The sequence below is a fragment of the Lactuca virosa genome, chromosome 2 (assembly GCF_052849685.1).
Source record: "Lactuca virosa cultivar CGN04683 chromosome 2, Lactuca_virosa_CGN04683_v6, whole genome shotgun sequence".
Taxonomy (NCBI): domain Eukaryota; kingdom Viridiplantae; phylum Streptophyta; class Magnoliopsida; order Asterales; family Asteraceae; genus Lactuca; species Lactuca virosa.
The window spans coordinates 62,959,990-62,973,969 of NC_136427.1; the positions used below are offsets into that span (position 1 = coordinate 62,959,990).

Below are 13,980 nucleotides of genomic sequence, written 5' to 3' on the forward strand. Positions count from 1 at the left end.
TAGAGGGGTTCTTATATAGTGTGGCTAGATTAGGGTTACACCATGCAAACCCTAATGTGCATGACTTTCCACATTCCTCATGCTCCATGGGTTTAAACCTCCATGGAGTATCCATGGGTCACCCCATGGGTTTAGCCCAACATAAGGAATCATGGATTATTAGCCCACTTCATAAGAATGAATGATTTACACAATCAATTCTCATATATTTAATTAGTCTCTTTTTTATCACAAAATTAATTCCAAATTAATTCTTGATCCATACTAGTTAAATAATATGATTTCATATTAATATATTAGAACTTATAATATATTAATAAATCATAATTATCCTCTTCTCAAAAGTCCATCCTTCAAATTATCCCGGTGAAGTGCAACCCAAATTGACCATGCTACTCTCGGGTTAAGTACATACCAAATATAGTTATAGACTTAGACACCTTATCCAACAGTTTGGTCATTAGATGATAAAGAGAATTGTATTTTCGATTGGGATGTGTTCAGTTAGAGTTCAGTGGTGCTGCGAGAATGGAAGTGGGAACGAGGATTCGTCATCCAGGGTAAAGATTAAGGCCTCCAGTCGCCAGCATGGGAGGTGGATTGAGGTATCAGACTGGACCAGATTTAAAGAGTACTCTTCAAGATTTCGGAGGATATGCGATCTTAGGGTTTGACTGTAATTGATCGCTAGCATTGGTAAGCACAAGTTGTCAACAGTGGATTATTAGAAAGTAACAAGGATTGGGAATCCTTCAATTCTCACATACCGTGAAGACTTAGTCGAATCTAAGTGGGGGAGAATCGACAAGTTGGAGGTTCAGTTAGGACTCAAGTTCAGTGAGTGTTCTGTCGAGTGCGTGTTCGACATAGGATGGGTATAGTTGGATTTATGGTAGGACCAAGGTTGGCAGATAGTACTAGAGTATTGTAAGTCTGCGGGTGTAGCCGTAGCATTCACAAGGTTGGCAGATAATGGTAGAGTGTTGTAAGTCTACGGGTGTAGCCGTAGAATTCACAAGGTTGGCAGATAGTGGTAGAGTGTTGTAAGTCTGCGGCTGTAGTCGTAGCATTCATAAGGTTGGCAGATAGTGCTAGAGTGTTGTAAGTCTGCAGGTGTATTCGTAGCGTTCACAAGGTTGGCAGATAGTGCTAGAGTGTTGTAAGACTGCGGGTGTAACCGTAGCATTCACTAGGTCGGTAGATAGCATAGGAATATTGTTAGATCGCGGAAGGAACAGTAGTACCCACCATTTCGGGTGCAGCAGTGAGGGCATGGCAAATGCACGGATTGGTTTATGGATTTCCCAGATGAATTAGACCTGGTTGAGACAGTGATAAGACCGTAGGAACACCACTGCAGTCATGGGATCAAGGAAGCAATGGACCGTTTAAGGTCGTTTGTGATATAAGGCTACCCTCGGTCATGTAGCAATCACTTTTAGCCTTGGATTTGGTGACGTCAGGATTCGACGTATGGACCCGATCGGTTGGATCAGGAGGTCGTTAGAGCCATAGTGGCAAGATAACTAATGGAAACTACTGACAGATGAGGACTTCGTTCGAAATTCATGTGGGGCGGCTGTGTGGAAGTCTTTTGGCTCAGCAACCGGGCTGGAACCCGGTATTTCGGCTGACTAGGTGACGAATTAGGACCAGGGAGGTCTCGGTGGATTTTGGAAAGCAACCAGGTGGCATCACGCTGTTTCGGGCAATATTAGTGTTTTAGGATTTCATGTATGGATGGATTAACATATTGCTTGGGTTATGCTAAGGCACTCACAGCGGGACTAAATAATCTCAGAGTAATTTATTTGAACCTGGTGCGCAGCTCTCGTCTGAGTCTAACTGTTACAGGGGTAAGTCTCCGACTCGAAGGATTATCTGAGTCTTGGCTAAGTATAAGTGATCTGCAGGGATACTTGGTCAATGATTCGGTTTCTAATCGGAATCTCAAATATCAGAAGCTGAGTAGCCAGTTGGTGAAATTAATGGGATTGAATCAGCAATGGGTCAGTATGGGCGGTCTGTTAGGAGTCAGACTCTCCCGAGACTGCAGGTTTCAGACTGAATAAATGTGATATGCTGCAAGGACTTCGTTCATCATCGGATTGTAGTGTCATGCGAAGGATGGTTTCGGTTGCCTTGGGAAGGTTGTGGTATGCTAAGGGTTGTGGCCGAGTTACTCAAGTTATTCGGCGTTTCGGGAATGGTAAGGACGATTTTGAGGACGAATTCTAATTTAAGTGTGGGAGAGTTGTAACACCTCGTTTCGAAGACAAACCCTAAAATCTGATAATGTGTTTTAAGTATTATTTATTCTGATATATATTTTAAATAAAAGAGTTTAGTGAAAAAGTGTGTAATTGGCATTATAATTTGTTTTGGAGGTCTAAATAGGGCTTTCGAGATTCGTGGTGTAAAGAATATTTGAGCATATGGCTAAAGAATAATCAATTGGGCTCGTTTTGTAGTTTTTGGACTTATATTGAAAATATTTTGTAGAGGAAGGGCTATTTGGGTAAATTAGGATTTAATTTGAAAGAAAAAGAGAAGGAGGGGCTGAAAGTGTTAATATGGGCTAAAGTTTGAAAATGGACGGGACTTCTAACCCGTCACCCTATGCGTCCCATAACACTAACCCTAATCGTTTGAAACAGCCGCCACCCTCCTTATGCCTCCCTTCACCTCTGGTCGCCGCCACCGCTGTAGGAGCCGGAAAACCACCAGTCGAGTGCCGCTATCGCCATCTACATAGTTGCTGAAGACAAAGACCGACAGTGGGCCGTCGTTAAGTTGGAAATGAAGAGAAACAAGTCGTAGCCGCCGGAGAACCACCACGTAACCACCTTCGTCGTTCTGCTGCCAACGAAGACGAAGAGTCACCACCCGTCGTTGATTCAGTCGTGGAGGCTGCTGTTGATCGTGTTGGGTCGCGCCTCTTCTCTGCCACCTTTCTTCCACAGTTGCAGCGCCGCCGACCGCTAGCGCTGCTGTCGTTTTCAAGCTCAACCCTCGTCGTCGTTTCATCGGTGCTACGTCTCAACTCCGTTCGTCGCCACTAATGCCGCTCATTGCGCTGTTGTTGCCGCCATCTCAGACCATTGCCGTCATCGTACGCCATCAGGTGGGTGGTTGGGTTCATTTTCTGAGCACAAGACGAGTGTGTGCGCGTCTGCCACTAGAGTGCAGGCCGTACGTGTGGTTGCTTGGCGGGACTTCATGAAAAAAGCCACCACCACCACCGTGAGGTGGTGGCTTACGACTCCGACCACCGCCTGCCGCCACAAGGGTGGCTGAGCATGCGTGTGTTATTTTGTGTGTAAGTTCATTTGGATATTGTGTTGTATAATTGTATTTTGGCCGGAATAATCAAGGAAATCTGTCACCACCACCGTGAGGTGGTGGCCGCCGCCATTGACCACCACTACCCGAGGTGGTAGTGGGTGGTGCCCGACTTAATTAACATTAATTAACTTAAAATCTTAACAAATGGACTAATTGGAACGCGATTGGGTTGGAAACCCTAATTAGGGTTTAGAAAACCCTAATTTTGGATATGTTAATTTGGAATTGTCGGGACCTTCATGTTTGGACCATTGGATTGGAATTATGAATTAATCCTGAAAACATTGTATGGTTGACCTAGTATAGTGATGGACTTAATGGATTAAGTCTTTAATGGGTGAAGCGAGAACACTTAACCCTAATCGTTATTTTATGTGAAAAAACCTAATTAGGTTTGGGTTCTTGTTGGGCCATTTCTTGGACTAAGTTAATATGGGCCTTTGTGGGCCAAGTGGGAACTGGTTTATAGACTAATGAAATTACTGGGCTTTAGGATAAGGCCCATTGGAAAGGCTTGGGCCCAATTTGGAAAATTGGGCCATAGATGGGCCATAATTGGGCCTTGATGATTATGAGATATTGGACCATCGGAATGCTAAGTGTTGGCTCTAGAACAAATGGTTGGGCCTTAGGGTAAGGCCATTTAGAGGTTTGGGCCCAATTTGGAAAATTGGGCCATATGTTGGGCTTTGGTTCATTGTTTGACTTTTGGGCCTTTGGTGTATGAGTTTGGACCTAGGGCTTGAATCATGCTAGGTTGGGGGTAAAGTAGTATTTTTACCCCAAGCATAGACTTATGGTTATGTATTGGAACCCAATTATTAATTGGGTGTTGTTTGATGTTGACAGCTCGGGAATCTGTCATCCAACAGCTAGAGTTTATCCACAGGATTTCAGTAGTGCAAGGTGAGTTACCTTCCCTGTATGAGTGGGTCGAAGGCACCAATGCCGGCCCACTAGTAGTTGTTTATAGTAGAGATGATTATGTTTGTGATAATTGTCTGGTATGCCACTATGTTTATGTTATGTTATTAGGTGGTAGTAGTAGGGGTGAAATAGTCCCCGTAATCGGTTGAAATAAACTAGAGGGTAGGTCGAGCACCTAGATTTGCCTGGCATGGTAGGTCGAGCACCCATATATGCTTGACAGGGTAGGTCGGGCACCCATATATGTCTGACAGTATGTTTATGCTATGTTGTTATGTGGTAGTGGTAGGGGTGAAATAGTCCCCGTAACCGGTTGAAATAAACCAGAGGGTAGGCCGGGCACCCAGATATGCCTGACAGGGTAGGTCGAGCACCCAGATATGCTTGACAGGGTAGGTCGGGCACCCAGATATGCCTAACAAGGTAGGCCGGGCACCCAGATATGCTTTCCAGTATGTGATTATGTGGTATGATGGGGGAACTCACTAAGCTTCGTCCTTACGGTTTTTAGTTTTGGTTTCAAGTACTGCTTCTTCAAAAGGAAAGGAGTCAGCATGATCGCAGCGCATCACACTATGTATTTTGCACATGAGATCGGTGGGATTATACTCTGATGTTGTTTCATTATGACATGTTTTGATTATTGACATATTGGTTTTGATATGGGATGACACTATGGATGTTTTTATACTATCGGTCTCTATGTTAACTTAATTAAAATGAAATTTTTGGCATTGAATTTTGGGATGTTACAGTTTAGAGGAAAAAAAATCAGGAGCGTCCCCTAGGAAAAATGATCATGATCATACTTGGTTCGTTTTTGGGTAAAATTAGGGTATGATTGTAGGATAGGATCGTAAGATCGTCACTACTTTTTTTTTTGGGAAATGTCTAATATTTTTTCTTGGAGTAACTAAATGCATCGAATATAAACCCTTGAAAACCCTTTCAAATATTTATTATCATATGATATATTGCAAATGTATTTTTTTTTTAATCTTTTTGGTATGATCTTATGGCATCGAATCGATCTTATGATCATGATTTTGCAAAATGGAAAGTGATCATATATAGGATGTCGATCTTGACAACCTTGAATGATATTATTTATAAGAGAATTATAAAAATCAATTACTTTTTTAATATAAAAAATATTTTCATAATAAATATTTCTTGTATACAAAGAGAATTATATCATAAAATTAAATTAAGATTATAACTTGGATATTTCTAAAGTTCTTTTTACTACAAATATTTTTTTTAACTTTAAGATTATTAATTTTATTTTAAAAAGAATATCGTAATATACTATCCTTTGTCAAACAGGAAAAATAAGATAATAATTTGTGTCACGAAAAATATTACGTTAGTAAGATAATTAAAAAAAAAACCTTTAGTTTTGATCATATTTGTGATTAAGCCCTTAAATTTTATCATCGACTGACCAGGTAAAAGCCAAAATTCATAGGGAAAATGTCACTGTATCACAATAAACTTTTGTTGTTTATCCGATTTGGTCAATGATATTTTTTTTGCGCAATAGGTCACTAAATTGTTATTTTACCTATTAAATACGGGAATGGTCCAAATTTATCCCCGTTTCACCAGCTACCTTAGGCTATGTGGCTTTTTTATTTTTTATTTTAAATTAAAATTCAATAGTGGATCCACGTTACTGTGAGTGAAAGGGGCGTCGTCGTTTCGTGGCATCTTGATCCCAAGATTATATATCCTCAATTGTGCTGGTCCTTTCTTCTTCCACCCTTTCTGGTGCTTTTAGCCGCAGTTCACAATGTCATCGATGTGCTTTTGTGGCGGCATAAAAGCTTGCCGGTTGGTCGGTCCGGTCAGATTATGAGAACGGATTCTCGGTGTTCAATCCATAAACGGAGCTAGAAGGAGCCCAGACAATCGCTGGCTATGGATCTGCATTTTTGCGACTTCCAAGAGATTCACATATCCGCTAGAAAGGAACAATGTCAAAAAGAATCGCTAACAACTCACCATCATTCAAATTTTAGTTTGGATTCTCCATGGTGACATTGTTCTCTACATCTGCCTATGCCTTTGGGTTCAAGATTTTAGTTTTAGGGTTCAAATTGTTCTAGTAGCTTGTTTGTGGTGGTACTGGGAAGTAAGCTTCGAAGTTTGGCAAGATGATTGTCGATGCGCTCTCGGCGTCGTCTTTCAGCTTCACTATGGCTCTTCGAAGCTGCTAAAGCTTTAGCTTTCATGACCTCTTGAGATGTCATCTTACCCATTTCAGCTTGAAGCCTAAACGTCATAGACCATGGTTAAACCATTTGGCCCAATGTCTCGGGTATGAGCCTTAGGTGGTGGTCTGATGAAGATATACTACCCTCGTATGCAAATTGCAAGCCACCAGGTACCCTCCTATGAATCAAACCACCATAAGATGAGGGTGGAGGTGGTGGCGGTGGAGGGAAGAGATATGTGCCATGGTATCCAGAAGGAAAAGGAAGATCCGGAGTGTAGCCGGAGTTGTGGTGTTGATTTGTAGAATCCAGGGCTACTGCTGTGAGTGCAAGGTCAGTAAGACCTCTCATGATTTCGTATATGAGTAATCATTGATACCCATATTTTGATCTTGAATCTGTTGAATGATTAATGGGTGTTCATGAAATCCTTGAATATTTTGCAAATCTTGATGATGGCGGTGGAGGTTATTTCTCAAGAAAAGGGTTAGTGGTGAAGGAGGGGGAAGTTATAAGGATATTGTGGAGCTAGGGTTAGGGGTTGGTTGGAGGCGACGATTGTAGCTTCGCCGGAGAAATCTTTGACATGAGGTTGGAGGAGAATATGAAAAACGTAGTAGAGAGGCATTAGTATCTAGGTTTTTTAATTTGGGATAATGAAATGAAAAGGCCACGTATTATTTTTTTTAGAAAATTGAAAAAATCTACCTAGGCAAAGGTAACCGATGAAATCGTCTAATTTTTTGAAAAATTGTGTAATTAGAAGGTAAAAATGGAGTTTAGTGGTCTAATGTACCAAAAAAAAAAAAAACTTTTGTGACATTACCAAAATTTTGATGTGCTACAGTGTCATTTACCAAATTCATAAATAACCACAAGCTTTTTGGTCTTAATTGTTAGTAACAATTATAAACAATTGCAAGTTTTTTGGTCTTAATTCTTAGTTTCTATTGCTATAACAAAGATATTATTTCCAAAATAAGGTTTTTATAACGTGATTACGTAATAAAACACAAAATGAGTTCTATTTTGATCGGTTTGCTAAATTCCTATAACCAACTATGAGAAAATAACTAAATGGTATTGATAGAAAAAAAAATTATATCAACTATAGTTGGTACGTTATACGATTTGAGCAAAATATAATCAGTATCGTAACATGTTCGCCCTAAATTATTATACTTGCATGCATATTTTTATGTTTTTAGAATTCATTAACATCACATCACATGAACATACTTAATCGGGTAAGCTTTGTCATTTGAATTTCCATCAACATTTCCATAGGGGGCGTTGAGAGGGGGGGGGGGGATTAAAGTGGGCAGCCGCACATGATCTAATTTTTTTATTATATATTTTTATTTAAAAATAAAAACTTATAATAACAATAAGGACCATTTTTTTCTGCCTCGTCCTGGGTATTTGATGATATTTAATTCCTCAGGATCGGCACTAATTAATATTATTGCACGACCAATATAAATTATGACACGACCAATATAAATTATGACACGAAGTCAAATATTTTATAGGCTTGAATAAGAGACATCCCTTGTAGATTCTCACCTTATTAACACAGGTGAAACATACATTGGTGTATGTGTTTTTGGAGAGTGCATTACTTATCCACTTCATTCTTGATATGAGCTTATCACTACCATTCATTTTGTATCTCGAACTTATTATCCGATCTTTAACCTTTTTATCGAATATATATAAAATAAAATTGGTACAAAGTGTAGGACATTTTAGGAAGTATCTTGTGTTGGTTGGAACTTCGTGTTCAAAAAGGAATTTGTTGAGGATGATCCATCATTGTCTCAAAATATTTAAAGATCCATCCCCTTGTTCATGGGTCAACTACTATTTTATATTTCAAACAATTTAAATACATCATTTAATTCCCAAATGGTGATATAATTTCCGATTTCTCAATAAAGCTGGACAAAGAGATAGCGTAGATATGGACATTGTGTTTATCCATTGACATTATCAGAAAATGACATCTTATCAATGCGTCGTATAATATTTATGTACAAATTAATTTATTGTAGCAGTAATAACAATGCTAACGTCTTCGGTCCTATAAATAAATGTCTAATTTTTCACTAACGTCTTCGGTCCTATAAATAAGTGTCTAATTTTTCACTAACGTCTTTGGTCCTATATATAAGTGTCTAATTTCTCACACTTAAAAATACGGATATTTAAAAAATAACTCCTTAGCTAACAAAGAGGTTCTTAATCTAACAACTAACTAGGAAGTCATGGGTTCAATCTCAGGTAGAGGAGATGTTTAAATTATTTGCCGTTTAAAAAAAATAAAAAATAACTCCTTATGAAGATTTTCTTTGAGAAATATAAAACATGTAATTTATAATTATGCATACATTTATGTATATAAATATATCCAAGAAAAATATAAAATCTACTAATATGTTGTGGTGATTTTCCAACTATATGCTTTCTAGCACGAATATTTGTGATAGCAGCAACCCAATTCGATCTAGAAAGGGGGCTCTTGCTCGGTAGGATACTCGATAACCAGTCAAGCGTTGTACTGGTCTGAAGATATCACTTGCAGATCATATATAACTATTTTGGTTTTATCAATTTGTTTCTTCATAATTTGAAAAACAATGAAATCTTTTGTGAAATAAATATAAAAATACCTCTAATTTTAATCTCCTAAAAGCCTAGTTTTTTTCCCATGTAGAATTACAAACCCAAAGAATTCAAAAAAGGGCTTGACCTTCTCTTAGCTTTTATTAGATAATTTCCCCAAAGATTGGGGGTTTTCCACACTTTTTTATATTATAACACAAAAAATGTTTTTTCCTTTGCTAGTTATAGAAATTGAATCTTAGCTGAAATTGTACATTGTGCAATAATGGTTGTACATGATAACAAAGTATCGATGCCTTTCTTTCCTTTTAGTTCTTATGGAGAATGGAATCATCCCTTCAAGAAGAAAAAGAAAACCTTTTCTGAGTTCTTGTTCATCCTAAAAAAAAGTATAAAATTCGTTTTGTCTCGAATAAAAGCTAATCTGATATGACAATTTGTACCTTATACATTGATAGCTTGTACACGTAAACTAACTCTAAAATGTTTAAATTTCACCCATTCACGTAATTTCGATGCTAAAAGAAAATGACACAAGATTCTAAAGTCATTAACTATTCATAAGCAATATGTTACCGATCGGTTTAGAAATTTAGCTAAAAATGGTGCAAGATTCAATGCTTGAAAAATTGCTTCTCATAAGCTTCTCATTTGATTTTTTTTATTTGTTTTTGTTTTTTCCTAGTTAATAAAATTAATCTGTTCCAAAAAAAAAAAATACAAATAAGTTTGTCATTACAATAAGAGCCCAGCAGTTGTTAGAACGTTAAATCATAAACCGTTGATGTTCTATGATCCATTGCTCACGTACGAAAGGGGTCCATGAGAATATATATTGTTCATTTTTCTTATACAAATAAATAATGAACAAATTGTATTAATTTATTTATAAAAATATTGAACAAATTGTATTAATTTATTTGTGAAAATAATAACCAACAAATATGTCCTTTAAGCATAGAATCTTTTTCATGAAAAAAATTTGTACTTTAATATAAATATTTTATTAAACGTTGTAATGTTCCCTAAAACTGAAATAATAATAAAAATCAAAGTTGGTAAAATCATCATCTCTTAAAATCGTTTTACCTTTGATAAGATTTTGTATTCTTAATCGTAATATCGAAAGATCCTAGCAACTGAAATATTATTAATATTATTTTTGCAATATTTTGTATGTATAATTGTTATTATAATTTGAAATTGATTAAGACATTAATAGTGAAATTAACATTAACTTTTTAATAAACAATCGTAATTACTTTTGCTAAAAACCACAAAAATACAAAAAAAAAAGTACAAAAAATACAAAAAGAAACAAGATAATTGTGATTATATATAACTAAAAAGGTAATATCATATATTTCATGATGTTTTGTCTAATTCAAGATGAACGGATGAAGTTGTGATTATGAGAATTTTTGTCGCTTACTACATGTATGCGTGCTTGATTTCAAATTGTATGAATGAATTGTTTTAGGCCATACCTTTTAACAAAAATAGATTTGGTAAAGATTTTAAAATCTTAGTCAAGATCTTAAGATACTTGTATAGAATTTGTTTTAGATAGATCCTCATATAATCAGAACCGTTTTTTATTTTTAGAATTTTAAAATTAACATCCAATGATAAAAACGATGATGAAGGTGGTAAGTTAAGTAGTACTATTTTAAAGCTTAAATTGAGGATTTAATCACAATATTATTATTTTCACAAAGCTCAAAGAGGGTAACCAGGTTTCTCACTGATTAATTTAACTATTAATATGGATGATATCTTAAACATAAAGTGAGTGCAAAGTTAAATTAAATTATCCTCAAAATAGACAAATGGGAAGAATGCAAGCAAAATAGATTTTCGTGAATGAAAGTTTGATTATATTATAATATGGACTTATTGAAAAGTCTATGGCCCCATTACTTTGTACCAAAAAAGAAACATAATAAAATAAAACAGCTAAACAATTAGAAGATCAAATTCTAAATCATCACATTAAATACTCATGTGTTTAAGGTAACACAATTAATATTAATCACATCAAAGAAAAAAAATTAAACAACACATCTAACCACTTGTTTCGTCTTCACACAAGATTAAAATCCATAAACAAAATATTTTTGAACGGAAAAAAAACGTTCCGATAAAAAATAATCAGTAACCGTATGAATTTCCAGTAAAATCAACGTTTAAAAACTTGTATGATTAACGATTGACACTGAAAATTCATACTGTAAGTGTTAATTAATAACAAAAACTTCATATCAATCTGGATTCTTACAAGCATAAATCAACAAAGAAGCACCAACTTTTTCTTGTTCTTTCTCCAAGTTCTTCTCTTCGAACCACAATCTGCTATCAAATCCACTTCTTGGTCTAAACAAGAAAATCCCACCTTTTTTTCTTGATTTCATATTGGAATCTGAATCAAAGAACCACCCATGAACATCCCACATCAAATCAACAAGATTTCCATCCAAAAACATCGTTTGATTACCACGAAAATTCCATCTTAATCTCTTCACTTGAATGACATTCTTTCTGTCGATAGAAACACACAAACTCAATGAATTTTTGGCTCTTCGATCATCTGCTATGCATGTGATCGTTATATCATGCCATGTCCCCGTTTCAAAAAACTTCGCCCTGGTTGAATACTCAGCGTTCCCATAAAACCTCTCGCTACGAGATACCAATGAAGATTTGGCAAAAGGGTAATCAAAAACAAGCTTCTTTAACTCCAAATCTTCAATGTCACCAATGGAAATCATCTCAGAGTTGACCAAAACTGCCAGAAAGTACCCTTTGACCGGTTCAGGACCTATTTCATAGGTTGCTTTCGTGAGATCCCAAATGAGTTCAATCTTTGAATCAAAAGGTTCAAGCTTTTTTGACCCTTTGATCTTTCTCAAACAAAAGGATTTAGAAGAGTTAGAATGGGGTTCGTTGATGGAGATTGTGAAGGCGAAGTCAATGTTGTGAGTTGACCATGTGAATGTGATGAACAGAAGGTTTTGTGAAGAGAGTTTGACATTGTAGAGGATTGAAACTTCATCTTGGATTGCAGGATTGAAGGTTGGAGAGATGTAAATATTGTTTGAATTCCCAGAACAATACGAATCTGAAACCTTGATTGCATGTTCACTATAGCAAGTCGCTAAATTTCTCATTTTTAAACTCATATACTATAGAGTATAAACCCACAAAAAAGATTCAACCCCAGATATAATCAATCATCATATATCGATAAATTTCTTCTTGGATGAGAGAGAAAGAGAGAGAGAGATGAAGAAGATGCTATGTTTATAGAGAAAACTACAAAGAAGATGTTCTTTTTGTCATCTTTCGAGGAAGAAAACAAAGATGGTGAATGAATCTTGTTCTCTGTATATATATACACATATATAATAATATATATTCTTTGCCTAGGGTTAAAGAAAATGGAGAGCTTGAAGGTTATGGAATGCGAGATTGATTCATCTTTGTGAGTGTTATGTCATATGAACTGTCTTCTCCTATTGTAACTGAAAACTAGAGAGAGAGAGAGAGAGAGAGAGAGAGAGAGAGAGAGAGAGAGAGAGAGAGAGAGAGAGAGTTAATGGCCAGCACACCTGTTCATTAAATGAGGATTCCAAATTTCACTCTCTTTAAATTGGTTATTACTATTACCATACAAAATTTTACTAAATACAGACTTAAGACTTTAATACTACCAACCTAAAAACTTAAATTTACCCTGTATTTAGCTATTTAGAGCCTGGAAGATATTTCAGTTGTAACCATGTGTGAGAAGAGTGGGCAAACTGAAGAGTTTTTGGTTAATTAAAAAAAATAAAAAATAAAAAAAGAAGAGAAGGTAAAAAAAACAGAGTACTATTTTGACTTGTACTGTAGTTTGACTTGTTGGATCTGAAGACTTGGTTGCTCAACTAACTAAAGATTAATGTGCCTAAAGTTATTGTATTTTATAAAAAATTCCATTATTTTATATTAATTAGTTGAAAAATATTTTATAACCATAAAAAATGTTAGTAATCTAGGAACGAATGAATGAGCTGCATAGAAATAGATGATTTATTTCTATATCAGCACAATCAGAAAATAAAAAACTTGAAAATAGCTTCTTCTAATCCGTAAAATATTTGGAAAATGAGCTAACAATAGATAAAATTAATATAACGTATCGAACAAATTTTCCATGAGTGGTAATGTGGTGTAGTAAAGGAAGATATTTCATCTGGTATTGATACGTGTGATTTTACATAAAATATAACTAAAAAAAGTAATAGGAAAACCATATTTGCATATTAGCTCATAAAATCTTATTATTCAAATACGACTAGTGTCTTGTTTGGACGTGTTTAACAAAAATATCTACAAATTAGTATGAGATAGTTGGAAGTTGTTACACTACTAGAAAACTGGTGTAATAGCTACAGCACAATCCGTAGATATTCTGTAGCTATAAGCAGATAGCTACGGAATTGCTACGGAAAAATGTATGTAGGATAATAGCCCGTGGCTAAGTTATAGCTACGGAATTGCTACATAATAGCTACGGAATTTTCTGTAGCTACCATAGCTATGGAATAGTTACGGATTTAAATAGCTATGGATTTCCTACGGAATAGCTATAGAAATAAGTAGCTACGGAATAGCTACAGAAATAAGTAGCTACGGAATAGCTACAGATCCAAATAGCTACGGAATAGCTACAAAACTAAATAGCTACGAAAATTCGTAGCTATTCCGTAGCTAACTTTGTTTTATTTTAAAAAAAAGTTAAAATTTAAAAATTTCCAATTTTTTGTCAAATACTACATTCAATTCATATTTGTCCCAAATACCATATAAAATACACCAAAAAACG

At 35.7% G+C, this 13,980-nt stretch overlaps 1 protein-coding gene across 1 annotated transcript; it reads right to left on the reverse strand.

Annotated features, from left to right (window-relative positions):
* Positions 1-11,374: 11,374 nt before the first annotated feature.
* Positions 11,375-12,280, reverse strand: LOC145157460 (uncharacterized). The gene has a single exon (XM_079076496.1). The coding sequence runs from the start codon at positions 12,278-12,280 to the stop codon at positions 11,375-11,377; it is 906 nt and encodes a 301-aa protein (XP_078932622.1).
* Positions 12,281-13,980: the final 1,700 nt, after the last annotated feature.

Bases quoted from the DNA above. Each gene is read 5' to 3' on its own strand.
- LOC145157460 (XM_079076496.1), bottom strand. From the start codon at position 12,280: ATGAGAAATTTAGCGACTTGCTATAGTGAACATGCAATCAAGGTTTCA.